Genomic DNA, 21,943 nt, shown 5'->3' with positions numbered 1-21,943 from the left:
ACAAACACAATCATACACACAAAATTCTAGCTTTCGCAATCAACGGTTGCTTCATCAGGAAAGAGGGACGGAGAGGGAATGACAAAAGGATGTGGGTTTTAAGGTGATTTACCAACTGACCTGCCTACACTGTGAAGCTTTCTATGTGGGAATGACCAGCAACAAACTGTCCATTCACATGAATGGACACAGGCAGACAGTGTTTGTTGGTAATGAGGATCACCCTGTGGCTAAACATGCCTTGGTGCACGGCCAGCACATCATGGCACAGTGTTACACCGTCCGGGTTATCTGGATACTTCCCACTAACACCAACCTGTCAGAACTCCAGAGATGGTAACTTGCCCTTCAGTATATCCTCTCTTCTCATTATCCGCCAGGCCTCAACCTCCGCTAATTTCAAGTTGCCGCCGCTCATACCTCACCTGTCTTTCAATAACATCTTTATGTGGGTTTTAAGGGAGAGGGTAAGGAGTCATTCCAATCCCGGGAGCGGAAAGACTTACCTTAGGGGGAACAAAGGACGGGTATACACTCGCGCACACACACACACACACACACACATATCCATTCACACATATACAGACACAAGCAGACATATTCAAAGACGAAGAGTTTGGGCAGAGATGTCAGTCGAGGCGGAAGTGCAGAGGCAAAGATGTTGAATGACAGGTGAGGTATGAGTGGCGGCAACTTGAAATTAGCGGAGATTGAGGCCTGGTTGGTAACGGGAAGAGAGGATATATTGAAGAGCAAGTTCCCATCTCCGGAGTTCGGATAGGTTGGTGTTAGTGGGAAGTATCCAGATAACCCGGACGGTGTAACACTGTGCCAAGATGTGCTGGCCGTGCACCAAGGCATGTTTAGCCACAGGGTGATCCTCATTACCAACAAACACTGTCTGCCTGTGTCCATACATGCGAATGGACAGTTTGTTGCTGGTCATTCCCACATAGAATGCATCACAGTGTAGGCAGGTCAGTTGGTAAATTACGTGGGTGCTTTCACACGTGGCTCTGCCTTTGATTGTGTACACCTTCCGGGTTACAGGACTGGAGTAGGTGGTGGTGAGAGGGTGCATGGGACAGGTTTTACACCGGGGGCGGTTACAAGGGTAGGAGCCAGAGGGTAGGGAAGGTGGTTTGGGGATTTCATAGGGATGAACTAACAGGTTACGAAGGTTAGGTGGACAGCGGAAAGACACTCTTGGTGGAGTGGGGAGGATTTCATGAAGGATGGATCTCATTTCAGGGCAGGATTTGAGGAAGTCGTATCCCTGCTGGAGAGCCACATTCAGAGTCTGGTCCAGTCCCGGAAAGTATCCTGTCACAAGTGGGGCACTTTTGTGGTTCTTCTGTGGGAGGTTCTGGGTTTGAGGGGATGAGGAAGTGGCTCTGGTTATTTGCTTCTGTACCAGGTCGGGAGGGTAGTTGCGGGATGCGAAAGCTGTTTTCAGGTTGTTGGTGTAATGGTTCAGGGATTCCGGACTGGAGCAGATTTGTTTGCCACGAAGACCTAGGCTGTAGGGAAGGGACTATTTGATGTGGAATGGGTGGCAACTGTCATAATGGAGGTGCTGTTGCTTGTTGGTGGGTTTGATGTGGACGGACGTGTGAAGCTGGCCATTGGACAGATGGAGGTCAACGTCAAGGAAAGTGGCGTGGGATTTTGAGTAGGACCAGGTGAATCTGATGGAACCAAAGGAGTTGAGGTTGGAGAGGAAATTCTGGAGTTCTTCTTCACTCTGAGTCCAGATCATGAAGATGTCATTAATAAATCTGTACCAAACTTTGGGTTGGCAGGCCTGGGTAACCAAGAAGGCTTCCTCCAAGCGACCCATGAATAGGTTGGCGTACGAGGGGGCCATCCTGGTACCCATGACTGTTCCCTTTAATTGTTGGTATGTCTGGCCTTCAAAAGTGAAGAAGTTTTACATCAGCATGAAGCTGGCTAAGGTAATGAGGAAAGAGGTTTTAGGTAGGGTGGCAGGTGATCGGCGTGAAAGGAAGTGCTCCATCGCAGCGAGGCCCTGGACGTGCGGAATATTTGTGTATAAGGAAGTGGCATCAATGGTTACAAGGATGGTTTCCGGGGGTAACAGATTGGGTAAGGATTCCAGGCGTTCGAGAAAGTGGTTGGTGTCTTTGATGAAGGATGGGAGACTGCATGTAATGGGTTGAAGGTGTTGATCTACGTAGGCAGAGATACGTTCTGTGGGGGCTTGGTAACCAGCTACAATGGGGCGGCCGGGATGATTGGGTTTGTGAATTTTAGGAAGAAGGTAGAAGGTAGAAGGTAGGGGTGCGGGGAATTTTAGGAAGAAGGTAGAAGGTAGGCGTGCGGGGCGTCGGTGGGGTCAGGAGGTTGATGGAGTCAGGTGAAAGGTTTTGCAGGGGGGCTAAGGTTCTGAGGACTCCTTGAAGCTCCGCCTGGACTTTGGGAATGGGATTACCTTGGCAAACTTTGTATGTGGTGTTGTCTGAAAGCTGACGCAGTCCCTCAGCCACATACTCCCGACAATCAAGTACCACGGTCGTGGAACCCTTGTCCGCCGGAAGAATGACGATGGATCGGTCAGCCTTCAGATCACGTATAGCCTGGACTTCAGCAGTGGTGATGTTGGGAGTATGATTAAGGTTTTTTTAAGAAGGATTGAGATGCAAGGCTGGAAGTCAGAAATTCCTGGAAGGTTTGGAGAGGGTGGTTTTGAGGAAGAGGAGGTGAGTCCCGCTGTGACAGAGGACGGAACTGTTCCAGGCAGGGTTCAATTTGGATAGTGTCTTGGGGGGTTGGATCATTAGGAGTAGGATTAGGATCATTTTTCTTCGTGGAAAAGTGATATTTCCAGCAGAGAGTACGAGTGTAGGACAGTAAATCTTTGACGAGGACTGTTTGGTTGAATCTGGGAGTGGGGCTGAAGGTGAGGCCTTTGGATAGGACAGAGGTTTCGGATTGGGAGAGAGGTTTGGAGGAAAGGTTAACTACTGAATTAGGGTATTGTGGTTCCAGATTGTGTTGATTGGAATTGAGGTTTTTGAGGGAGTGGAGCTGGAAGTGGGAGATTGAGTAGATGGGAGAGACTGGGTTTGTGTGCAATGAGAGCAGGTTGAGGTTTGCTGGAAAGGTTGTGAAGGATGAGTGAGTTGCCTTTCCGGAGGTGCGAAACCAGGAGATTGGATAGTTTTTTGAGGTGGAGGGTGGCATGCTGTTCTAATTTGCGGTTGGCCTGTAGGAGGATGCTCTGAACAGCCGGTGTGGATGTGGGAGAGGAAAGATTGAGGACTTTTATTAAGGATAGGAGTTGACGGGTGTGTTCATTGGCCGAGTTGATGTGTAGGTGACGTCTGTCCACCCACATTATGACAGCTGCCACCCATTCCACATCAAACAGTCCCTTCCCTACAGCCTAGGTCTTCGTGGCAAACAAATCTGCTCCAGTCCGGAATCCCTGAACCATTACACCAACAACCTGAAAACAGCTTTCGCATCCCGCAACTACCCTCCCGACCTGGTACAGAAGCAAATAACCAGAGCCACTTCCTCATCCCCTCAAAACCAGAACCTCCCACAGAAGAACCACAAAAGTGCCCCACTTGTGACAGGATACTTTCCGGGACTGGACCAGACTCTGAATGTGGCTCTCCAGCAGGGATACGACTTCCTCAAAACCTGCCCTGAAATGAGATCCATCCTTCATGAAATCCTCCCCACTCCACCAAGAGTGTCTTTCCGCCATCCACCTAACCTTCGTAACCTGTTAGTTCATCCCTATGAAATCCCCAAACCACCTTCCCTACCCTCTGGCTCCTACCCTTGTAACCGCCCCCGGTGTAAAACCTGTCCCATGCACCCTCCCACCACCACATACTCCAGTCCTGTAACCCGGAAGGTGTACACAATCAAAGGCAGAGCCACGTGTGAAAGCACCCACGTAATTTACCAACTGACCTGCCTACACTGTGAAGCTTTCTATGTGGGAATGACCAGCAACAAACTGTCCATTCACATGAATGGACACAGGCAGACAGTGTTTGTTGGTAATGAGGATCACCCTGTGGCTAAACATGCCTTGGTGCACGGCCAGCACATCTTGGCACAGTGTTACACCGTCCGGGTTATCTGGATACTTCCCACTAACACCAACCTATCCGAACTCCGGAGATGCCGCCACTCATACCTCACCTGTCATTCAACAACATCTTTGCCTCTGCACTTCCGCCTCAACTGACATCTCTGCCCAAACTCTTCGTCTTTGAATATGTCTGCTTATGTCTGTATATGTGTGGATGGATATGTGTGTGTGCGCGCGCGAGTGTATACCCGTCCTTTTTTTTCCCCTAAGGTAAGTCTTTCCGCTCCCGGGATTGGAGTGACTCCTTACCCTCTCCCTTAAAACCCACATCCTTTCATCTTCCCCTCTCCTTCCCTCTTTCCTGACGAAGCAACCGTTGGTTGCGAAAGCTGAATTTTGTGTGTATGTTTGTGTTTGTTTGTGTGTCTATTGACCTGCCAGAGAGGGAAACATTCCACGTGGGAAAAATATATCTAAAAATAAAGATGCTGTTACTTACCAAACGAAAGCGTTGGTATGTTGATAGGATTTGTGTGTGTGTTTGTGTGTTTTTTATTGTCTCCTATCAACATACCAACACTTTCGTTTGGTAAGTACAGCATATATATGTTGAAAAGATTGGACTCAAATTGCTGGTCCTGGTCTGATGTAATACGAAGAAGAGAGCCAAAGCATGCTAACCAATCTGTAATGAATGTTTTTGCAAACATCTCAGCCGATACGTCAGTAGTATAGCTGCTGCCCATCTGTCTACTGCTGTCATTGGATACTTGTTACCTTCTGAAGACAGTAGAGGGCCCACACATGTTTATGTTTAAGTGACCAAACCTCACTAGAAACTGGGGATACATCCATACCTGCACCAAAACAGTATCCCACCTTGCATTGCCAACACTGAAGGCACAAGCAAGCCCAGACGAGAGCATCATTTTTTACTGATGGCCACACAACATGGTCGGTTAATAATTTAGTCATAGCATTTCACCTGAATGTGCCAAGTTGTAGACACTTTTCAAAATTGCAATGAAATGTATGGTGGTCACTTCCAATTTGAGACATCACACCAGATTTTTTGAACTGCCACCTAACACCTTGACTTGCTTCAGCCTCAGCCCAACGTAAAGATCATTTAGTAGAAGTTGCAGTTGTTGATCGATCGCTTGGGCCATAGCGAGATTGTTGTAATTCAAAACGTTACCCAAACTGCAAATGTGATAAAAGTAGTCAGCCACTATGACTATGTCCATGGTAAACTGACAGACAGATTCAGTGTGCCTGAATTGACAAGGGGAATATTTATCACTGACATTTGAAAAGCTGATATGATAAACCAAATTGCCTTAGTATAGATCATCACAGACGGGCTTCAATTTGAGGGTGAAAATAGCTGATGTTCTCATAAGCTGCCAGAAGTTCCTTATTATGGGCATTCCATTTGTTTCATCCTGGATGTAAGTTTTTTGGGAGGGGGAGAAAAAAAACCCACTTAACAGTTGCCGATGTTTGTTGACTTTTTGGTATACAGTGGCACAAATTTCATTTTGGCTGGTGTCTATATCAATGGTAAATCATTTGGATAGTACAGGGTAGGCAAGCAGCACTGTCTTCACAAGACTCGCCTCTAGGTCATGGAAAGTTTTATCCATTTCTGGAGTCCATTTAGAATTCATCAGCACTTTGTGCTGTGAGCAGGGACTGCATTTCTCTGAGCTGCTTGAATAGTTGCTGTCGCCAGAAGATGACAGCAATAAAAAAGATTCACTATGACCAGAAAAATCAATTTTTGATTATTCCTTGGCTCCAGAAAGTCACATAAAATGGATTACTTCTCTGGTAGTGGGTAAGTGTCACGAGCCAAGATCCTATGGCCAAGAAAGGTTATTTCAATTTCACTTGTGACACACTTATCCTAATTTAACACAATGCCATGGCAATCATACTTCGTGAACATGTCTCGTGTAAATGAGTGTTAGACGAGAAAGGCCACTGTTTTTGGTATATCATTAGGCTCTTGCAGAACATGGTTGTAAGGCCTCATGACCATCAAGAATAGTGGAAACATCTACACCTACCACAACATGTGCAAGTTCTTGGATATTAGTTATGGCATACTTATCTGGAACAGTTCTGGGATTCAATACGCACAGTCACTGCAAGGATGGCAAGAGCCACCCTTCTCACAGACCATGTACAGAGGAGATGCCCATGAATTGTTGGAGGGACATATGACTCCCAACTGAAGCATTTCTTCAGATGTTCTGGTGCAATCCTGTAGGCGCACTGTGAAACAGGTGGACCTGGGATCCTACGTACATAGTGCACAGTATTGTTCTTACCACCACACTATAGTGTAAATCTCTATGGGCATCGACAAAAATTCTACACTATGCAGAATATTAGTCTCCTAAGAGAACTGTGTAACTACGTCAACTCTTCTCGGCATGCTACCAGTAGGATGGCCCTGAGTGCCAATCACTTTGTGACTGTCAATCCCATTTATTAGGCATGTGTTTGTCAATGAGCACAAAATGTGGAATAAAATCAGCACCTAACATAAGCTCAAAGATGTTAGTAACCACAGAGGTCCTATTTAAATGGGAAGCAAACCATATATCAATCATTAGATCTTTGTGGCCTTGAGTAGGGTAATAGTAGTTTACAGCTATTAAAATGAAGAGAATCATCAGACACTACATCAGTTATGCACAGGGCAGGGAGTGTGCTGATCTCTGGGCAGTTGTTAATCAAGCAAACCAGAAATTTTGTTCGAAATATATATGTAACTACTAAACACATCAAAAAAAGTTTTGCATCACGCCAGTTCCCAAAACTCCTGAAGATAGACATTGACCATGGATATTGTATCACATACACAGTCCCTTTGAATGTTCAGAGATGTCACTATACCCACCCAAAGATGTAAACAAACACGCATGAGCAGCGCCTATTTGACGGAGTTGGTCCAACAGCTAATCAGTTCCACTCATTCCACCCGGAAGAAGGTACACGGCTCATGTTGTCTGTAGTTCAGCTGTGCCTAGACGGTCAATACCGTGGTTCAATCGTGTCCGCATTGTTACTTTGTGCCAGGAAGGGCTCTCAACAAGGAAACTGTACAGGTGTCTCGGAGTGAACCAAAGCGATGTTTTTCAGACATGGAGATACAGAGGGACAGGATCTGTCTATGACATGTTTCGCTCAGGCTGCCCAAGGGCTATTGGCTATTACTGCATTGGATGACCGCTACCTACGGATTATGGCTCAGAGGAACCCCGACAGCAACGCCATCCTGTTGAAGGAAGGATTTCGTGCAGCCACAGAATGATGTGTTATGACTCAAACTGTGTGCAATAGGCTGCATGACGCCAATTTCACTCCCGACGTCCATGGCGAGGTCTATCTTTGCAACCACGACGCCAAGCAGCGCAGAACAGATGCGCCCAACAAAATGCCGAATGGACCACTCAGGATTGGCATCACGTTCTCTTCACTGAGTGTCACATATGCCTTCAACCAGACAATTGTTGGAGATGTGTTTGGAGGCAACCCGGTCAGGCTGAACGCCTTAGACACACTGTCCAGCGAGCGCAGCAAGGTGGAGGTTCCCTGATGTTTTGGGGTGGCATCAGTGGGGCTGACGTACTCCACTGGTGGTCATGGAAGGCACCGTAACGGCTGTACGACACGTGAATGCCATCCTCCGACCGTAGTGCAACCATATCGGCAGCATATTGGTGAGGCATTCGCCTTCATGGATGACAATTCACACCCCCATCATGCACAACTCGTGAATGACTTCCTTCAGGATAATGACATTGCTCGACTAGAGGTGCCATCATGTTCTCCAGACATGAATCCTAATGGACATGCCTGGGATAGGGTGGCAAGGGCTGTTTATGGACAATGTGACCCACTGACCATTCTGATGGATCTACGCCGAATCACCACTGAGGAGTGGGGCAATCTGGACCAACAATGTCTTTATGAACTTGTGGGTAGTATGCCACGACGAATACGTGCTACTGGGTATTAGAGGTACCAGTGTTTACAGCAATCTGGACCACCACTTCTGAAGATCTCACTGTATGATGGTACAACATACAATGTGTGGGTTTCGTGAGCAATAATAAGTGCAGACATATGTTTATGTTGATCTCTATTCCAATTTTCTGTACAGGTTCTGGAACCGAGGTGATGCAAAACTTTTTTTTTATGTAGGTCATTCCATCTCAAATCAACTAACAGTCTGAACCTTGATAGCTCAGATTTGGATGAATATCTTTTTTTTTTTTTTTTTTTTTTTTCAAGTAATGTACCCACTAACACTAGTTTAAATTTGAAATTTCAAATTTTTCTGACCTTTGGTTTTTGAGTTTCAAGTGTTTAAAAACCAAAAAACCTTCATTTTTGATCAATCAATGATTGTTTTAAAATGCTGTAGCTCAAAAGTTATACAACCTAGAGAGCTCAAAATTGCACCATTGTTTTCCTCTAAAAATTCCCTTCAATTTGATACGTAACATGACTATGCTACCTAAATTTGAAAATTTTAAGCTATTCCAAAAAAACATTTTTTGAAATTTCCGAAATACTTACCCTCTGATTTTTTTAATAAAAATTGTATGTGTTGTCCAGTCTAACTGACTACATGCATGCAAAATTTCAAGATGGGATCTCAATGGGTTCTTGTATAAAATAATATTTTACTACTGCAATACACACTAGTCAGGTGAAAAGCAGACTATTTCTAACAAACTTAAATTATTATGTTAGCCTTTTTATGCATTACCCTCTTATTGTTTGTTAATTCATTAAATGATATTTTAATGCGAGAATAAAATATATAAAGAAAATAATAACTTACGAATCTTACGATTTTGTATGACATTCACTTTTTATTATAAAAAAAACGTGATATTTTCATATAGGGACCAGGCTCTAGTTTTGGCCACTATCCCACTTATGGCCACCTTGATGTAACGGGGAAGCTACACTGCATTCTTTCATCATATACACTCCTGGAAATTGAAATAAGAACACCGTGAATTCATTGCCCCAGGAAGGGGAAACTTTATTGACACATTCCTGGGGTCAGATACATCACATGATCACACTGACAGAACCACAGGCACATAGACACAGGCAACAGAGCATGCACAATGTCGGCACTAGTACAGTGTATATCCACCTTTCGCAGCAATGCAGGCTGCTATTCTCCCATGGAGACGATCGTAGAGATGCTGGATGTAGTCCTGTGGAACGGCTTGCCATGCCATTTCCACCTGGCGCCTCAGTTGGACCAGCGTTCGTACTGGACGTGCAGACCGCGTGGGACGACGCTTCATCCAGTCCCAAACATGCTCAATGGGGGACAGATCCGGAGATCTTGCTGGCCAGGGTAGTTGACTTACACCTTCTAGAGCATGTTGGGTGGCACGGGATACATGCGGACGTGCATTGTCCTGTTGGAACAGCAAGTTCCCTTGCCGGTCTAGGAATGGTAGAACGATGGGTTCGATGACAGTTTGGATGTACCGTGCACTATTCAGTGTCCCCTCGACGATCACCAGTGGTGTACGGCCAGTGTAGGAGATCGCTCCCCACACCATGATGCCGGGTGTTGGCCCTGTGTGCCTCGGTCGTATGCAGTCCTGATTGTGGCGCTCACCTGCACGGCGCCAAACACGCATACGACCATCATTGGCACCAAGGCAGAAGCGACTCTCATCGCTGAAGACGACACGTCTCTATTCGTCCCTCCATTCACGCCTGTCGCAACACCACTGGAGGCGGGCTGCACGATGTTGGGGCGTGAGCGGAAGACGGCCTAACGGTGTGCGGGACCGTAGCCCAGCTTCATGGAGACGGTTGCGAATGGTCCTCGCCAATACCCCAGGAGCAACAGTGTCCCTAATTTGCTGGGAAGTGGCGGTGCGGTCCCCTACGGCACTGCGTAGGATCCTACGGTCTTGGCGTGCATCCGTGCGTCGCTGTGGTCCGGTCCCAGGTCGACGGGCACGTGCACCTTCCGCCGACCACTGGCGACAACATCGATGTACTGTGGAGACCTCACGCCCCACGTGTTGAGCAATTCGGCGGTACGTCCACCCGGCCTCCCGCATGCCCACTATACGCCCTCGCTCAAAGTCCGTCAACTGCACATACGGTTCACGTCCACGCTGTCGCGGCATGCTACCAGTGTTAAAGACTGCGATGGAGCTCCGTATGCCACGGCAAACTGGCTGACACTGACGGCGGCGGTGCACAAATGCTGCGCAGCTAGCGCCATTCGACGGCCAACACCGCGGTTCCTGGTGTGTCCGCTGTGCCGTGCGTGTGATCATTGCTTGTACAGCCCTCTCGCAGTGTCCGGAGCAAGTATGGTGGGTCTGACACACCGGTGTCAATGTGTTCTTTTTTCCATTTCCAGGAGTGTATTATAAACGGGAGGGAAAACTAAAACATCTGCAGTATGTCTTCACATCAGACTGCCTGAAACATAATGCAGTCACTTTCTATATATTCCTGAAAAAACTGCTAGAAATCATAAACCAAAACTTGCCTTTTGCACTTAAAATGATAACTTACTTTTCTGATGGCAGCACTGCACATTATAAAAATAAGGAAGACTTCCTTAATATGTGTTTGCATAAAACTGATTTTAAGTTGAGGCAGAGTGGGAGTTCTTTGCAACATCCCATGGCAAGAGCGCATGCGATGGCCTTGGCGGGACTGTTAAGCGGCTAGCTGCTAAAGCCAGCTTACGAAGGCCATATGACCAACAAATCTTAACACCCAAATCACTTCATGTATTTGCCGTGGAAAACATAAAAACTTTGACTTTGAATATTGCACAACAGAGGACTACGAACTGACCAAAGAATACGTACTTCCTCGGTTTAGTGACTCAAAAGCGATTGTGGTAACACAAAAGTTTCACTCATATAAACTCTGCACAGAGAGTCAAATTACTGTCAAGCCTTATCATTTTAGTCTAGATGAGTCTCTTGAATATGTGACAATACTGAACCAAATAACACCATCACATATGGAAAATATTACTGCTGGTTTTGTGACAGTAGCATATGACGGCTCTTGGTGGCTAGGATGCATTGAAGAAAAATACAATGACATGTACCGAATAAATTTTTTACACCCAAAGGGTCTAGCCCAGTCTTTTTACTATCCACAACCCAGAGATATATTAGATGTTCCAGGAAATACTCTTTACCAAGCAGTGAATCCGCCAACAGCTACGGGAAGAACCTACACTTTAAGTGCTAAAGAAATGAAGTTGTCTTCTCTTGCTTTGGAAAAATATCTTAAAAGATCATAAAAGAAGCACGTTTAAATTATGTTACACCTACCCTCACTAAACACTAAGTTGTATAGATACCATATGCATTAACTTTGTAAATACCAATTGGTATTAGAAATACAGTTCTATCCATGCAGATATCAACAAGTTAATCTTTTTCCCAAGTGAAATTACTTATATGTCAATTTCTAATATAAGGAACATGTTGTAAATGATTACAAATAAGAGGGTAATGTTGCATAAAAAGGCTAACATAATAATTTAAGTTTGTTAGAAATAGTCTATTTTTCACCTCACTAGTGTGTATTGCGGTAGTAAAATATTATTTTATACAAGAACCCATTGAGATCCCATCTTGAAATTTTGCATGCATGCAGTCAGACTGGACAACACATATAATTTTTATAAAGAAATCCAAGGGTACATATTTTGGAAATTTCAAAACATTTTTTTTTTTGGAATAGTTTAAAATTTTCAGATTTAGGTAGCACAGTCATGTTACATATCAAATTGAAGGGAATTTTTAGAGGAAAACAATGGTGCAATTTTCAGCTCTCTAGGTTGTATAGTATTTGAGCTACAGCATTTTAAAACAATCATCAATTGATCAAAAACAGTATTTTTATTTATAAACCCTTGAAACTCAAAAGCCAAAGATCAAAAAAATTTGAAATCTCAAATTTAAACTAGTGTTAGTGGGTACATTAAATGGAAAAAAAAATCATCCAAATCTGAGGGGTCATGGTTCAAATCGTGCCGTACAATTGGTTGATTTGACATGGAATGACCCATGTGTTTGCAACAAATGCCAGAGGTAGTAATGGTCGAGTTATATGACCAGGTGCTATACTGTTATAAATGGTTTATTTGCCACTGTCCTGCTGTCAGTAACCAGTTGTGGGTCTACACTCTTTTCCCTGGTGGTGCTGTTTGTAGGTGTGGCAATCTGTCACACCTAATCCAAACTGGTCTCAGTATTTGAGTAACCGCATGGCTTTGTGCACTTCGCAGCTTGAGATATAAAACATCTATGATACCAGAAGATGTTAGTCAAGTTAGCTCAGTACTTGCTGCAATCTTGAAGAACAGAAGAACATCGTGAATGTTACCTTTTATTAGGGCCAGTCAGCAGCTGCAACACTTAAAAATGCTTGGTCATCATCTCACCCATGACACACAGACTTCTGATTTATTTGGATAAGCTCACCGAGTGTTGGTACAAGGCGACAGTGCACTGAGCAGTCATGTCTTTGGGTGAGCACGGTGTTTGTGAGCTGTGTTTAGTGAAACATTGGCAGCTGCCGCTGAACCGCAGTCACCATAGCAGTGGAATCTAGCACTGCACACAGCCTATCGACAACTTGCAATAACTTATGTAAACATTGTCCTCCATGCACAATCGAAGCTAGCTGTATCTGTGGAGGCAGCTGCTGGTGCCAGACATGTAACAAGTCATCAGAAACCACACTGCTGTCAACCATAGCAGGTAAATGTCTTCAAAATTCCAATGGGATTTTGCCTTCACATTTTTCATGGTACAGCTTGTTTTTAAGCGTTTAGTCAGGGAGTTTAGTTTAATGAGCAACTAAATACGTTCTGAGAGTATGGTAGACTCATTGTTGAGTGGGTGTCCAAAGCTAAAGTGGTCACTCACTGGTCCAAGTTTCTGTGTAAATTACTCGTGGTCTTCAGTAGCCTGTTATGTGCGAAAATGCTTTCCAGAACCACAAACCATATTTCAGATTGGGCAGGCATAAACAACATGGCTGAGAAGGAAGAATCACACAAGCCTGTGGGCGGGAAGTCTGATGTGAGTGGTCACAATGTGGATGAGAACATTGGAACCAGTAACCTAGTTATGTCTATATTTGATGTCGCTTTTCGGCATAGCAGGGTTACGCAACACGGATGATTGTATTTAGCTCGAGTTCGGATTTACTGATTACACTGAGTTCATTGATTGCTGTACAGTCGAAAGAAGCTCTTAGATCTTTATCTCTTGCTGCATTTTGCTGCCAATGGTGTGAAACAGTTTATGCATGTCCTCCATGTCAAAATCTCATTTCGCAGGACACAGAAAATACTTGTATACCGTGAAATTAATCTTCTATCGGTGTCACCAATTATGTAGGCATAATTAATACCTGTATACAAATATCATTGTTAATTCTGTAATTTTTGTAACTTCGTGGCGTGTTAACACATTTCTTTCCTTTCCTCAGTATAAGTGATCATCATAATGATGGGAATAAAGGGAAGAAATGTGTTAACACGCCACGAAGTTACAAATATCCTGATACTGATACCTTCCCTGTAAGTTTAAAATGGGGAAAAAAGAGAATCCATGACTGACACACACACACACACACACACACACACACACACACACACACACACACACACACACACACACACACAGAGAGAGAGAGAGAGAGAGAGAGGAGGGGGGGGGGGGGACAGTGGAAGGTAAGATCAGGCTCATCAAAAAACATTGAAGGCAATTAAAAATTAGTGTGAGGTTCAGCATCAATGCTATATACAAGGTGATAAAAACATACAGAGATTTGCACTAATACAACCCCCCCCCAACCCCCCCCCCCCCCCAAAAAAATGAGACGCCAAGGATATGGTCAAAGACATTAAAGTCACCTTGTAGACAAGTATTATGTTAGGTCAGGAATTTCTTTTACTGCACTTACATGTGTTGCCATTAATCTCAAATGACATCATAATGGCCCATTTGTCAAAACAACATTTTTAGTGAATCACAGGAAAACAAAAACAGTTCCATTACTGAAATTACATCAAATTTATGTGTTTACAAACTTAAGGAAGGATGACAGAATTGCTTCAGCATGTCTCATAATAAACTGCTTGTACAGAGAGACTTCAAACAGGGCTGTCGACCCACATTCTTGTATGTAGTCCAATGTGTTGACTGAGTAATCAAAATATTAACCCAGCAAAATGAAGTTTGCAAACACCTCAATAGGTAGAAACAATACATATGATTAAACATTCTTTAACACATTTATCAAAATGTAATGGTATTAATCTATGATGCAACTAAATCATGGGCAACAAAATCATACACAAAGACATCCTCACTTTGAAGCATTTGGCTAATTCAACTACAGAATTAAAAATTTGACCAGCATTTACCAACACAGAACTGAACAATGAATGGAATTTCTGAAATTTTCGAATCATGAAATCCCCCCCCTCCCCCCCCCCCCCCCTCTCTCTCTCTCTCTCTCTCTCTCTCTCTCTCTCTCTCTCTCTCTCTCTCTCTCTCTGTGTGTGTGTGTGTGTGTGTGTGTGTGTGTGTGTGTGTGTGTGTGTGTGTTTTATACTGGTTGTGCTTACTTTTATACAGTGTCCGAAACAACAGGAATAGAATTTTAAATTATTTCACCAGTGTTTTGAGAAAAACTGGTAATTACATAATTTCCAGATGCGGTTGGCACATGTGATAAAGATTAGCAAATTCTATGATATTTGACAGAATTTCGAAGTCAATGAGAAGATTGTGGACAGAGGATACTGGTGAGGCTATTTCAGAAGGAGTAATCACAATGCATAAGATTAATTGCGTAAATTGCACTTACAGTGTCGGCATCTCTTGCATTGTGTGCTGGTGGAAATTTGCTGATGCTGCTTGACAGCAATCGGGTGACAGTGTATGGTAGCCAATGAGAACTGCTGATTCTAATGACTTTTGGCAGAAAATATGAATCGATTACATTTGTTCTCAGACCAAGAGTATGACTTACTGATCCGTTTATTATGACTTTTAAAATACTATTTTGTACATAGTATAGTCACAAGTAAAACAAGTACACTGTAAATATTTAAGAATATTCAAAACCATTTCTTACTAAAGAAAAGCTCTTATGAATTAATGGGATTCACAGTGAAAGAAGACTCTCCAAGCTGCTTTCACAATTTTGTAGCCCTATAGTGGGAACACTACTCGTTTTGCACCATTACAGGTACATCCTCAGGTGAAGCACTGTTAATTAAAATTAATTTTCTAAATAAGGTTTTATAAAAATGAAAATAATTTAATATATCTAAAAACAAAGATGATGTGACTTACCGAACGAAAGCGCTGGCAGGTCGATAGACACACAAACAAACACCTATCGACCTGCCAGCGCTTTCGTTCGGTAAGTCACATCATCTTTGTTTTTAGATATATTTTTCCCACGTGGAATGTTTCCCTCTATTATATTGATAAAATAATTTAATAAAATTTCTTAAGAATATTTGTCAAACATGCATTACCTAAACAAGTTTTTAATTTTTTTTTAAAAAAAAACCTTCACTCACATGATAGCCTTCAAATAATCAGAAGATACGATGTCTCATGATTGTTGTAAATCAAAAATGGTAATCCATTATAGGCTGTCATTAATGGTAAAATTGGCATTAACCATCAGCAGGTGAATGTCAGACTGGACACACAGAGCCACAAGATCTAGCATAAAAAAATAATTGCAGCCATTACAATTTATGCCTGAAGCACGTAAAAAAATTTTTGAACAATGTTTATGGTCTGTGAAGTTTGTGATTTCTTCAAATGTAAATAGTACCACCTACCCAAAGTACTAAATCATTGAAGGATCACTCACAATTAAGCAAATGTGAAAATGGCAACAGCTTGTCATGCCAAAGCTATGGATCGGTAACTGGCAGTGGTGCACAAGAAGCTCATATTGGCAAATAATTTATACAAAGTTTGAAAACACAAATCATGCAATTTCCTGTGGTGGAAAATATGAACATCAATGAACCTATGGTAAAGAATTACTTGCAGTATATGTGGCCAACCAATATCGTAACCTACTGGTTCCATGTCTGCAACAGCGAACACCTGTTATAGGAATGTGTTTAATTACTTTTTGCTTTTATCAAGGTATCTCTGCAAAAGAACCTCGGTTAGTAATGTCACTTTCATTTTTTGGCACTTGCCGTAGGTCTACCATAACTGTCAGCCAGATATACTGCACTGGTAGCTTGCCAAAGATTTGCTCCTTTTCATATTTTTTCATTACAGATAATCCCATGATTTGTGGTGTCAGACTCTGAATAAATGTTTGCCAATGTGAGCTTCTAAACACCACCAACTACCAGTCCCTTGCAATAGCACAACAAACCACCCCGTTTTCATTTCTGCTTAATGATCCTTAATTGCTTTTGTATTTTTGGTAAGTGTTATTTACTTCTGTAAAACCCAGAAAAATTACATACCAAAAACACTGTACAAAAATTTTTTACATACTTTAGCAATAAATTTTTATGCCTGTAATTATATTTTTTATATTACATCTTGTCATCTCATGTGTCCAGTTTGGCATTCACCAATGGGTGGTGGTGGTTAATGCCAACTGTACTACAGACAGTAACCTATGAGGGATTAAAACTTTTTATTTACAAATGAACTATGGGACACCGTAGCTTCCCAACTGGTTAAGGACTATCATGTGAGTAAAATTAAAAAATTCAAAAAATGCATATTTAACAAAAAATTTTGGAAGTTTACAAAAAAATTCCTTTTATAAAATCTTATTTTACAAACTGCATTTTAATTAACAGTGGACCACCTGATGATGCACTTTTAAGGGAGCAAAACTGGTAATGTTCCCACTAAAGGGTTACAGAGTAGCTAAAGCGGTTCGAATCCTATTAATTCACATGACCTTTTTAGTAAAAAATTGTTTTGAAGATTCTTAAATATTAAAAGGATGAATTTTAAAGTTTTTTTATTGATTTTAATATTTATTTGGCAAATGGAAAAAAAAAACTAGATGTGCTGACAGACTGAGCTGTAGCTACGCTCAAAGCCATTATGTTAGGATGTGACAGTCTGCTCCAGTCAGCGAAGCTAACTAATTTGAATGGAAGGAAATTAGATGTGCTGACAGACCTAGGTTAGATTGTAATGTGACGATTTCCTTGCGAGAAGGTGAAGTCAACGAACTCAAAATGAAAATACGATTGCCATAATAGACTGATGTTTAGTGTAGCCCAAGATGTACATTCGTCATTGCAAAATCCTATTTGTATATCTTACTTCTGATTTTGCCAAAATTTGCAACAGTGGGATTAAATTCTAACCTACTAGAATAAAATATCAGATAATTTTATTTATGAACCATCGAAAATTATGAACAGGCATTTTGAACTGCTTGCAACAACTGACTCAATTCTTCGTATTCTGTTCTCATTGTTCATCATACGAGTTGTTAACCTCAGCATGCAATGCACCTGCCACCAACATCACAAGCACACTTTTACTAATAAATTAAAATCTGTAGCGCCTCAAGACTAAAACACTCCATTTTTAAAGGTTCACTTTGATGATAATATGCTGAAAACTTGCATTTACATACTTGTGTAATTTATGTAGCTCTGTGATTTTCTTTTCCATCTCTTCTGTTTGACCAGGTATCAACTGTAGCCCAGAAAGATATCCAGGAAGGTGTTCATCAGGTTGATAGTCGCCCAGCTCAGCTGCAAAAAGCATAAAATCATTCTTGTGTGTGTCTCCAGAATAGGAAGTAGCGAAGTTAGTTAGATAGTTTCATGTTAAATGGTTCCTTTGCACAACAAATCATTATGATGTGGAGTGAGTCATTTTATGTGCACAATGGAAATTAATTTTTTAATGCTGCTCTATCCTGAACATTTATATGCAAGTTAGTAATTCCTACCTACAGCCTTTGTTTACCAGTAAGAGGAAAAATAGCTGTGAACTATACAGACTGCCTGAATACGATATTAATTTATTACCCACAATATACCCTCACCTTCATTATAGCTGTTGATCCGTGAAGCAGAATAGCAGCTTGACATTTCGTTAAAAGAACAAGATGTAGTTGTAGCAGCTAGCAACTGAAATTATCTAACTTGGCAAAAAGAAAATGTAATAAGAGAAATTTCTGATGTTCAGACAGAAAAACTGGGAAATAATAAAATATATTTCACGAGTAGTGCCCTATGCTCAGAACTACAGTCCATCCTGTATTTTCCATTGGTTTACTTTCATTTAGGAAGTACACCATTTTCCATCATCTACATTACATTCTGGTCATTACTGTCCTACTTACCTGTATAGGACACTAAATGTCACATTAAACAAGTTTCTTACCGGAATCTGAGCTTAATCCTTGAATCTCACAGTATGCCAGGACAAAGCAAAATTAATGACAGTTGCCTACAGAAAATGTAGTCCGACTGCAATCAGCAGTAGATGACATTTAAATTTTGCTTTTATGTGCATAAAATTGTCATGGAATCATAAAAATGTTAGGCAAATGCACACCTTAAAGACAACCATATTTTGGTAGTCCTGCAACAGTACCAGGTTTTGACTACCTCAATGTGGTCTGGAGCCAACACAAGTAATGGTATCACAAAGACTCATCTGAACACTGCACAAGTGTATAACTGATTACACTGGTATCATTGGATACACCGGGAGTGTGCTCAACAGTTGGTCAAGCTCAGCTCACTTGTGAATGACATCTAATTCTATGTTATAGGTAGACACACTGCATAAACTAAATGAAATAGATGTATGTAGAGATTATATGACATTTTCTGTTACTTGATTGAGCACCTCTTGGTGGCTCTGAAGCAGGCAGCATTATTGGGTCACTGAAAGTAAACTTGTAAGAACAATACAATAATCAGCCAGTTGGCCAACATCATAAATATATCGGGTTTGTTAGAAATGCAATTTTATCTGCTTTCGACTCCTGTTGATAAGGTTATCAACTTTAAACTATCCACCACCATGCAATAGTCTGTTATGTATAAATTTTAAGATCCCGATAGCCCACATTTGATGTAAATTAACTGAACTGTGTAAAGTTTACTTAATATCTACAGTAAAATAGTACACAGCCTCCTGTTGCCAATAGTTTTAATTAGTATTGGCCAAAAGGAAGCCACTGTGAACATCATCCTCCATACAGTTTACATCTTACCCCGTAAGACTTTTCTTTTCACCTATCTTGAAATTAGAGCTCTTAGACAACTGTTTTGTATCAGACTAATAGAGGCAGATGAATTTCTGACGACAGACTGATGAAATCCAGTCTTTCCAATGGTTTGATGCAGCCTGCCACAGATTCCTTTCCTACACCAACATCCATCTCAGAATAGCACCCAGTTTCCTCAGCAACCGGCCACAAGTACAGTTTAAAAAAGTCTACTTTATTCAACTCCTACCGGTTTCAAATTTTTACAGACCAACCTTCAAGTGGCTTCTTATAGTTTACCTTTCTTTCCCACTGGAGTCTTCTTTTGTGTTGGTTACTGATGTGATGCACTAAGATAAGATTTTTCATTCACAATACAGTAAAGTTATGGTACATTTTTTCTACCTTCATAGAATCATTTCATGAATGTTTCCATGAAGATAAAAAACCCTAACTTTATAGTATCGTGAATGAAAAATCTTTTGTTTGTCTAGTGCACCACACCAGTGACTAGTACTGAACAAAGATCCAGCAGAAAAAAAGGAAAGCTATAACAAGCCATCTGAAGGTGGACTTGTAAAATCCAAAACTGGTAATAGTTTGAGTTAAATAACCCTTTCAAAGCCACACTTCTACCTGGTTGCTGCATAAACTATAAAACTTACAAATCAATTCTCTTTTTTCTGTAAGCAGTTTCAATGAAACATAGCAATACTCAGTAGTTATTACAATTCTTCATCTCCGTTTTTTAAGATAGGAATGACAACTGATTTAGTCAAGCTCTCAGGCACCAGATCATATTTAAAACGTATAGGAATCATTTGCATACAGACTTGCTTACATAATATAACAGCTCTTGATTGATTTATCATATTTGATGGACTCTTAAGACACTTTTTTCTTCAAAAAATTGCGTCCAAAATTCAGGTGCTTCTTATACTCTAAATTAATTTCAAAATGTCCAGTGTTTGATTTAAAATTCCCACCAGTCTTAAAAATAGCCATATATTCAATGCTGCAGGAAACCTATCTGTCTGGCAACACTGGATTCAACTGGTAGCAGCAGTGCACCAATACAATGAACGCGAGTTGCGGGGATTCATAAGTTTGCTAACACTGTTTGCCTCCTGCCCCAATGTCACAAACCCAGAACACTGTCTAGCCTATGACGTGTCACTGCAGTCTAAGGTGCCAGTGATCTTGAATTTAAAGTGATTTGTGTTATCGGTAACAGTACACATTTTTTTAGTAGCAAGTTTCCGTATTAGAAAAGAAATAAAAGTTATTCATATGATTTGGGTTTAAATTAGAAGTAATGGCATATGCAGAAGAATATGGAAACAGAGCAGCTGAGTGGCAGAAAAAACCATTTGCGATTGGTGCACTAGCAAAGAAGAAGAAGAAAATGAAGTCCAAATGTGTAAACACAGGACTGAATGCAAAATGCCAAAACTAAAAGATGACATATTGAAGTGGATTAGAGGCCACTGTCAAAATGGCATTAGAATTAATATAAAAAGATTCAAATACACACTCATAACCTAGTGCTGCAGTGTCATGGACTTAACATGCAAATCAGAACTAAAATATCTCACAAAATGCCACAAGGGTATGAAGAGAAAATATTATTTTTCCATTGCTTTATTATTCAGCATCGAAAGAAAACCAGTGTCTAACTAAGACAAATAGCCAATATGAACAAAATTCCTCCAACATTCGATGCGCCAAGTAACAGAACTATTGCCGTGAAAGGTGATAAAACTGTAACTATAATAAGTGAATATGAAAAAAAAATGCACCACACTGTTGTCCTTTCATGTTGTGCTAACTATACTACACTTAACCAATGATCATTTTTAAGTACAAAACAATGCCAAAACCTTCTGAAATACTGCCAGGTGGTGGTGGTGTTCATGTACATGACAACGGTTTGGAGGGACAAGAGTGGTATGAAATTATGGATTAACAGAGTGTTTGTGAGAAGAAAAGGTGCTTTACTGAAGAAGAGTTCTCTTCTTGTGCTGGATCAGTTTAGTAGTCATCTGAAAAATTCTGTGAATGAGAAATTGAGACAGGAAAATACAGAGCTTGCTGTTATTCTGGGAGGACATACTCCACAGTTGCAACCTCTTGATGTCTCGATAAATAAACAATTTAAAGGATATATGAGAGAGGAATGGAACAAATGGATGAAACCCAACATGAAATCAAACTGAAGGGAGCTTTAAAACAATCTACTATCAAAAAACAAAAATAATTATTGACAGTATAATGTAAATGGTTAGACAAAAAATTCTACTCACCAAATGGTGGCACGAGAATACATACACAAGGTTTAACTTTTACCAGCTTTCGGAGCCATTGCCGCCTCCTGGTAGAAGAGTTGAAGGGAAAGACTGATTTTTGGAGACACTCTCCTCATCCTGTCCAGTAAGTCTCCCCTGACACGTGGTTCTGGGTGACTTTTATGAACTGTACCCCCTTTCCTCAACCTCTTCATTCCTTTTCCTTCACCCTTCTTCCTTCTCCTTCAATTCTCCTGACAGGTGAAGCAGCCACTGGCTC

At 41.5% G+C, this 21,943-nt stretch overlaps 1 protein-coding gene across 3 annotated transcripts in view; it reads right to left on the bottom strand.

Moving 5' to 3' along the window:
* The window catches only part of LOC126253310 (tyrosine-protein phosphatase non-receptor type 4), a 204,204-nt gene that overhangs the window by 113,602 nt on the left and 68,659 nt on the right, over positions 1–21,943 (bottom strand). For all 3 annotated transcript variants that reach the window (XM_049954542.1, XM_049954544.1, XM_049954543.1), the window contains one exon: positions 17,786–17,906. In XM_049954542.1, the coding sequence (XP_049810499.1) occupies positions 17,786–17,906 (121 nt within the window). The remainder of the gene's footprint in view (positions 1–17,785; positions 17,907–21,943) is intronic.

Source organism: Schistocerca nitens, chromosome 4 (assembly GCF_023898315.1).
Source record: "Schistocerca nitens isolate TAMUIC-IGC-003100 chromosome 4, iqSchNite1.1, whole genome shotgun sequence".
Taxonomy (NCBI): Eukaryota; Metazoa; Arthropoda; class Insecta; order Orthoptera; family Acrididae; genus Schistocerca; species Schistocerca nitens.
The sequence above is the reverse complement of the archived record's forward strand: the minus strand, read 5'-3'. Positions and strand labels throughout refer to the sequence as shown.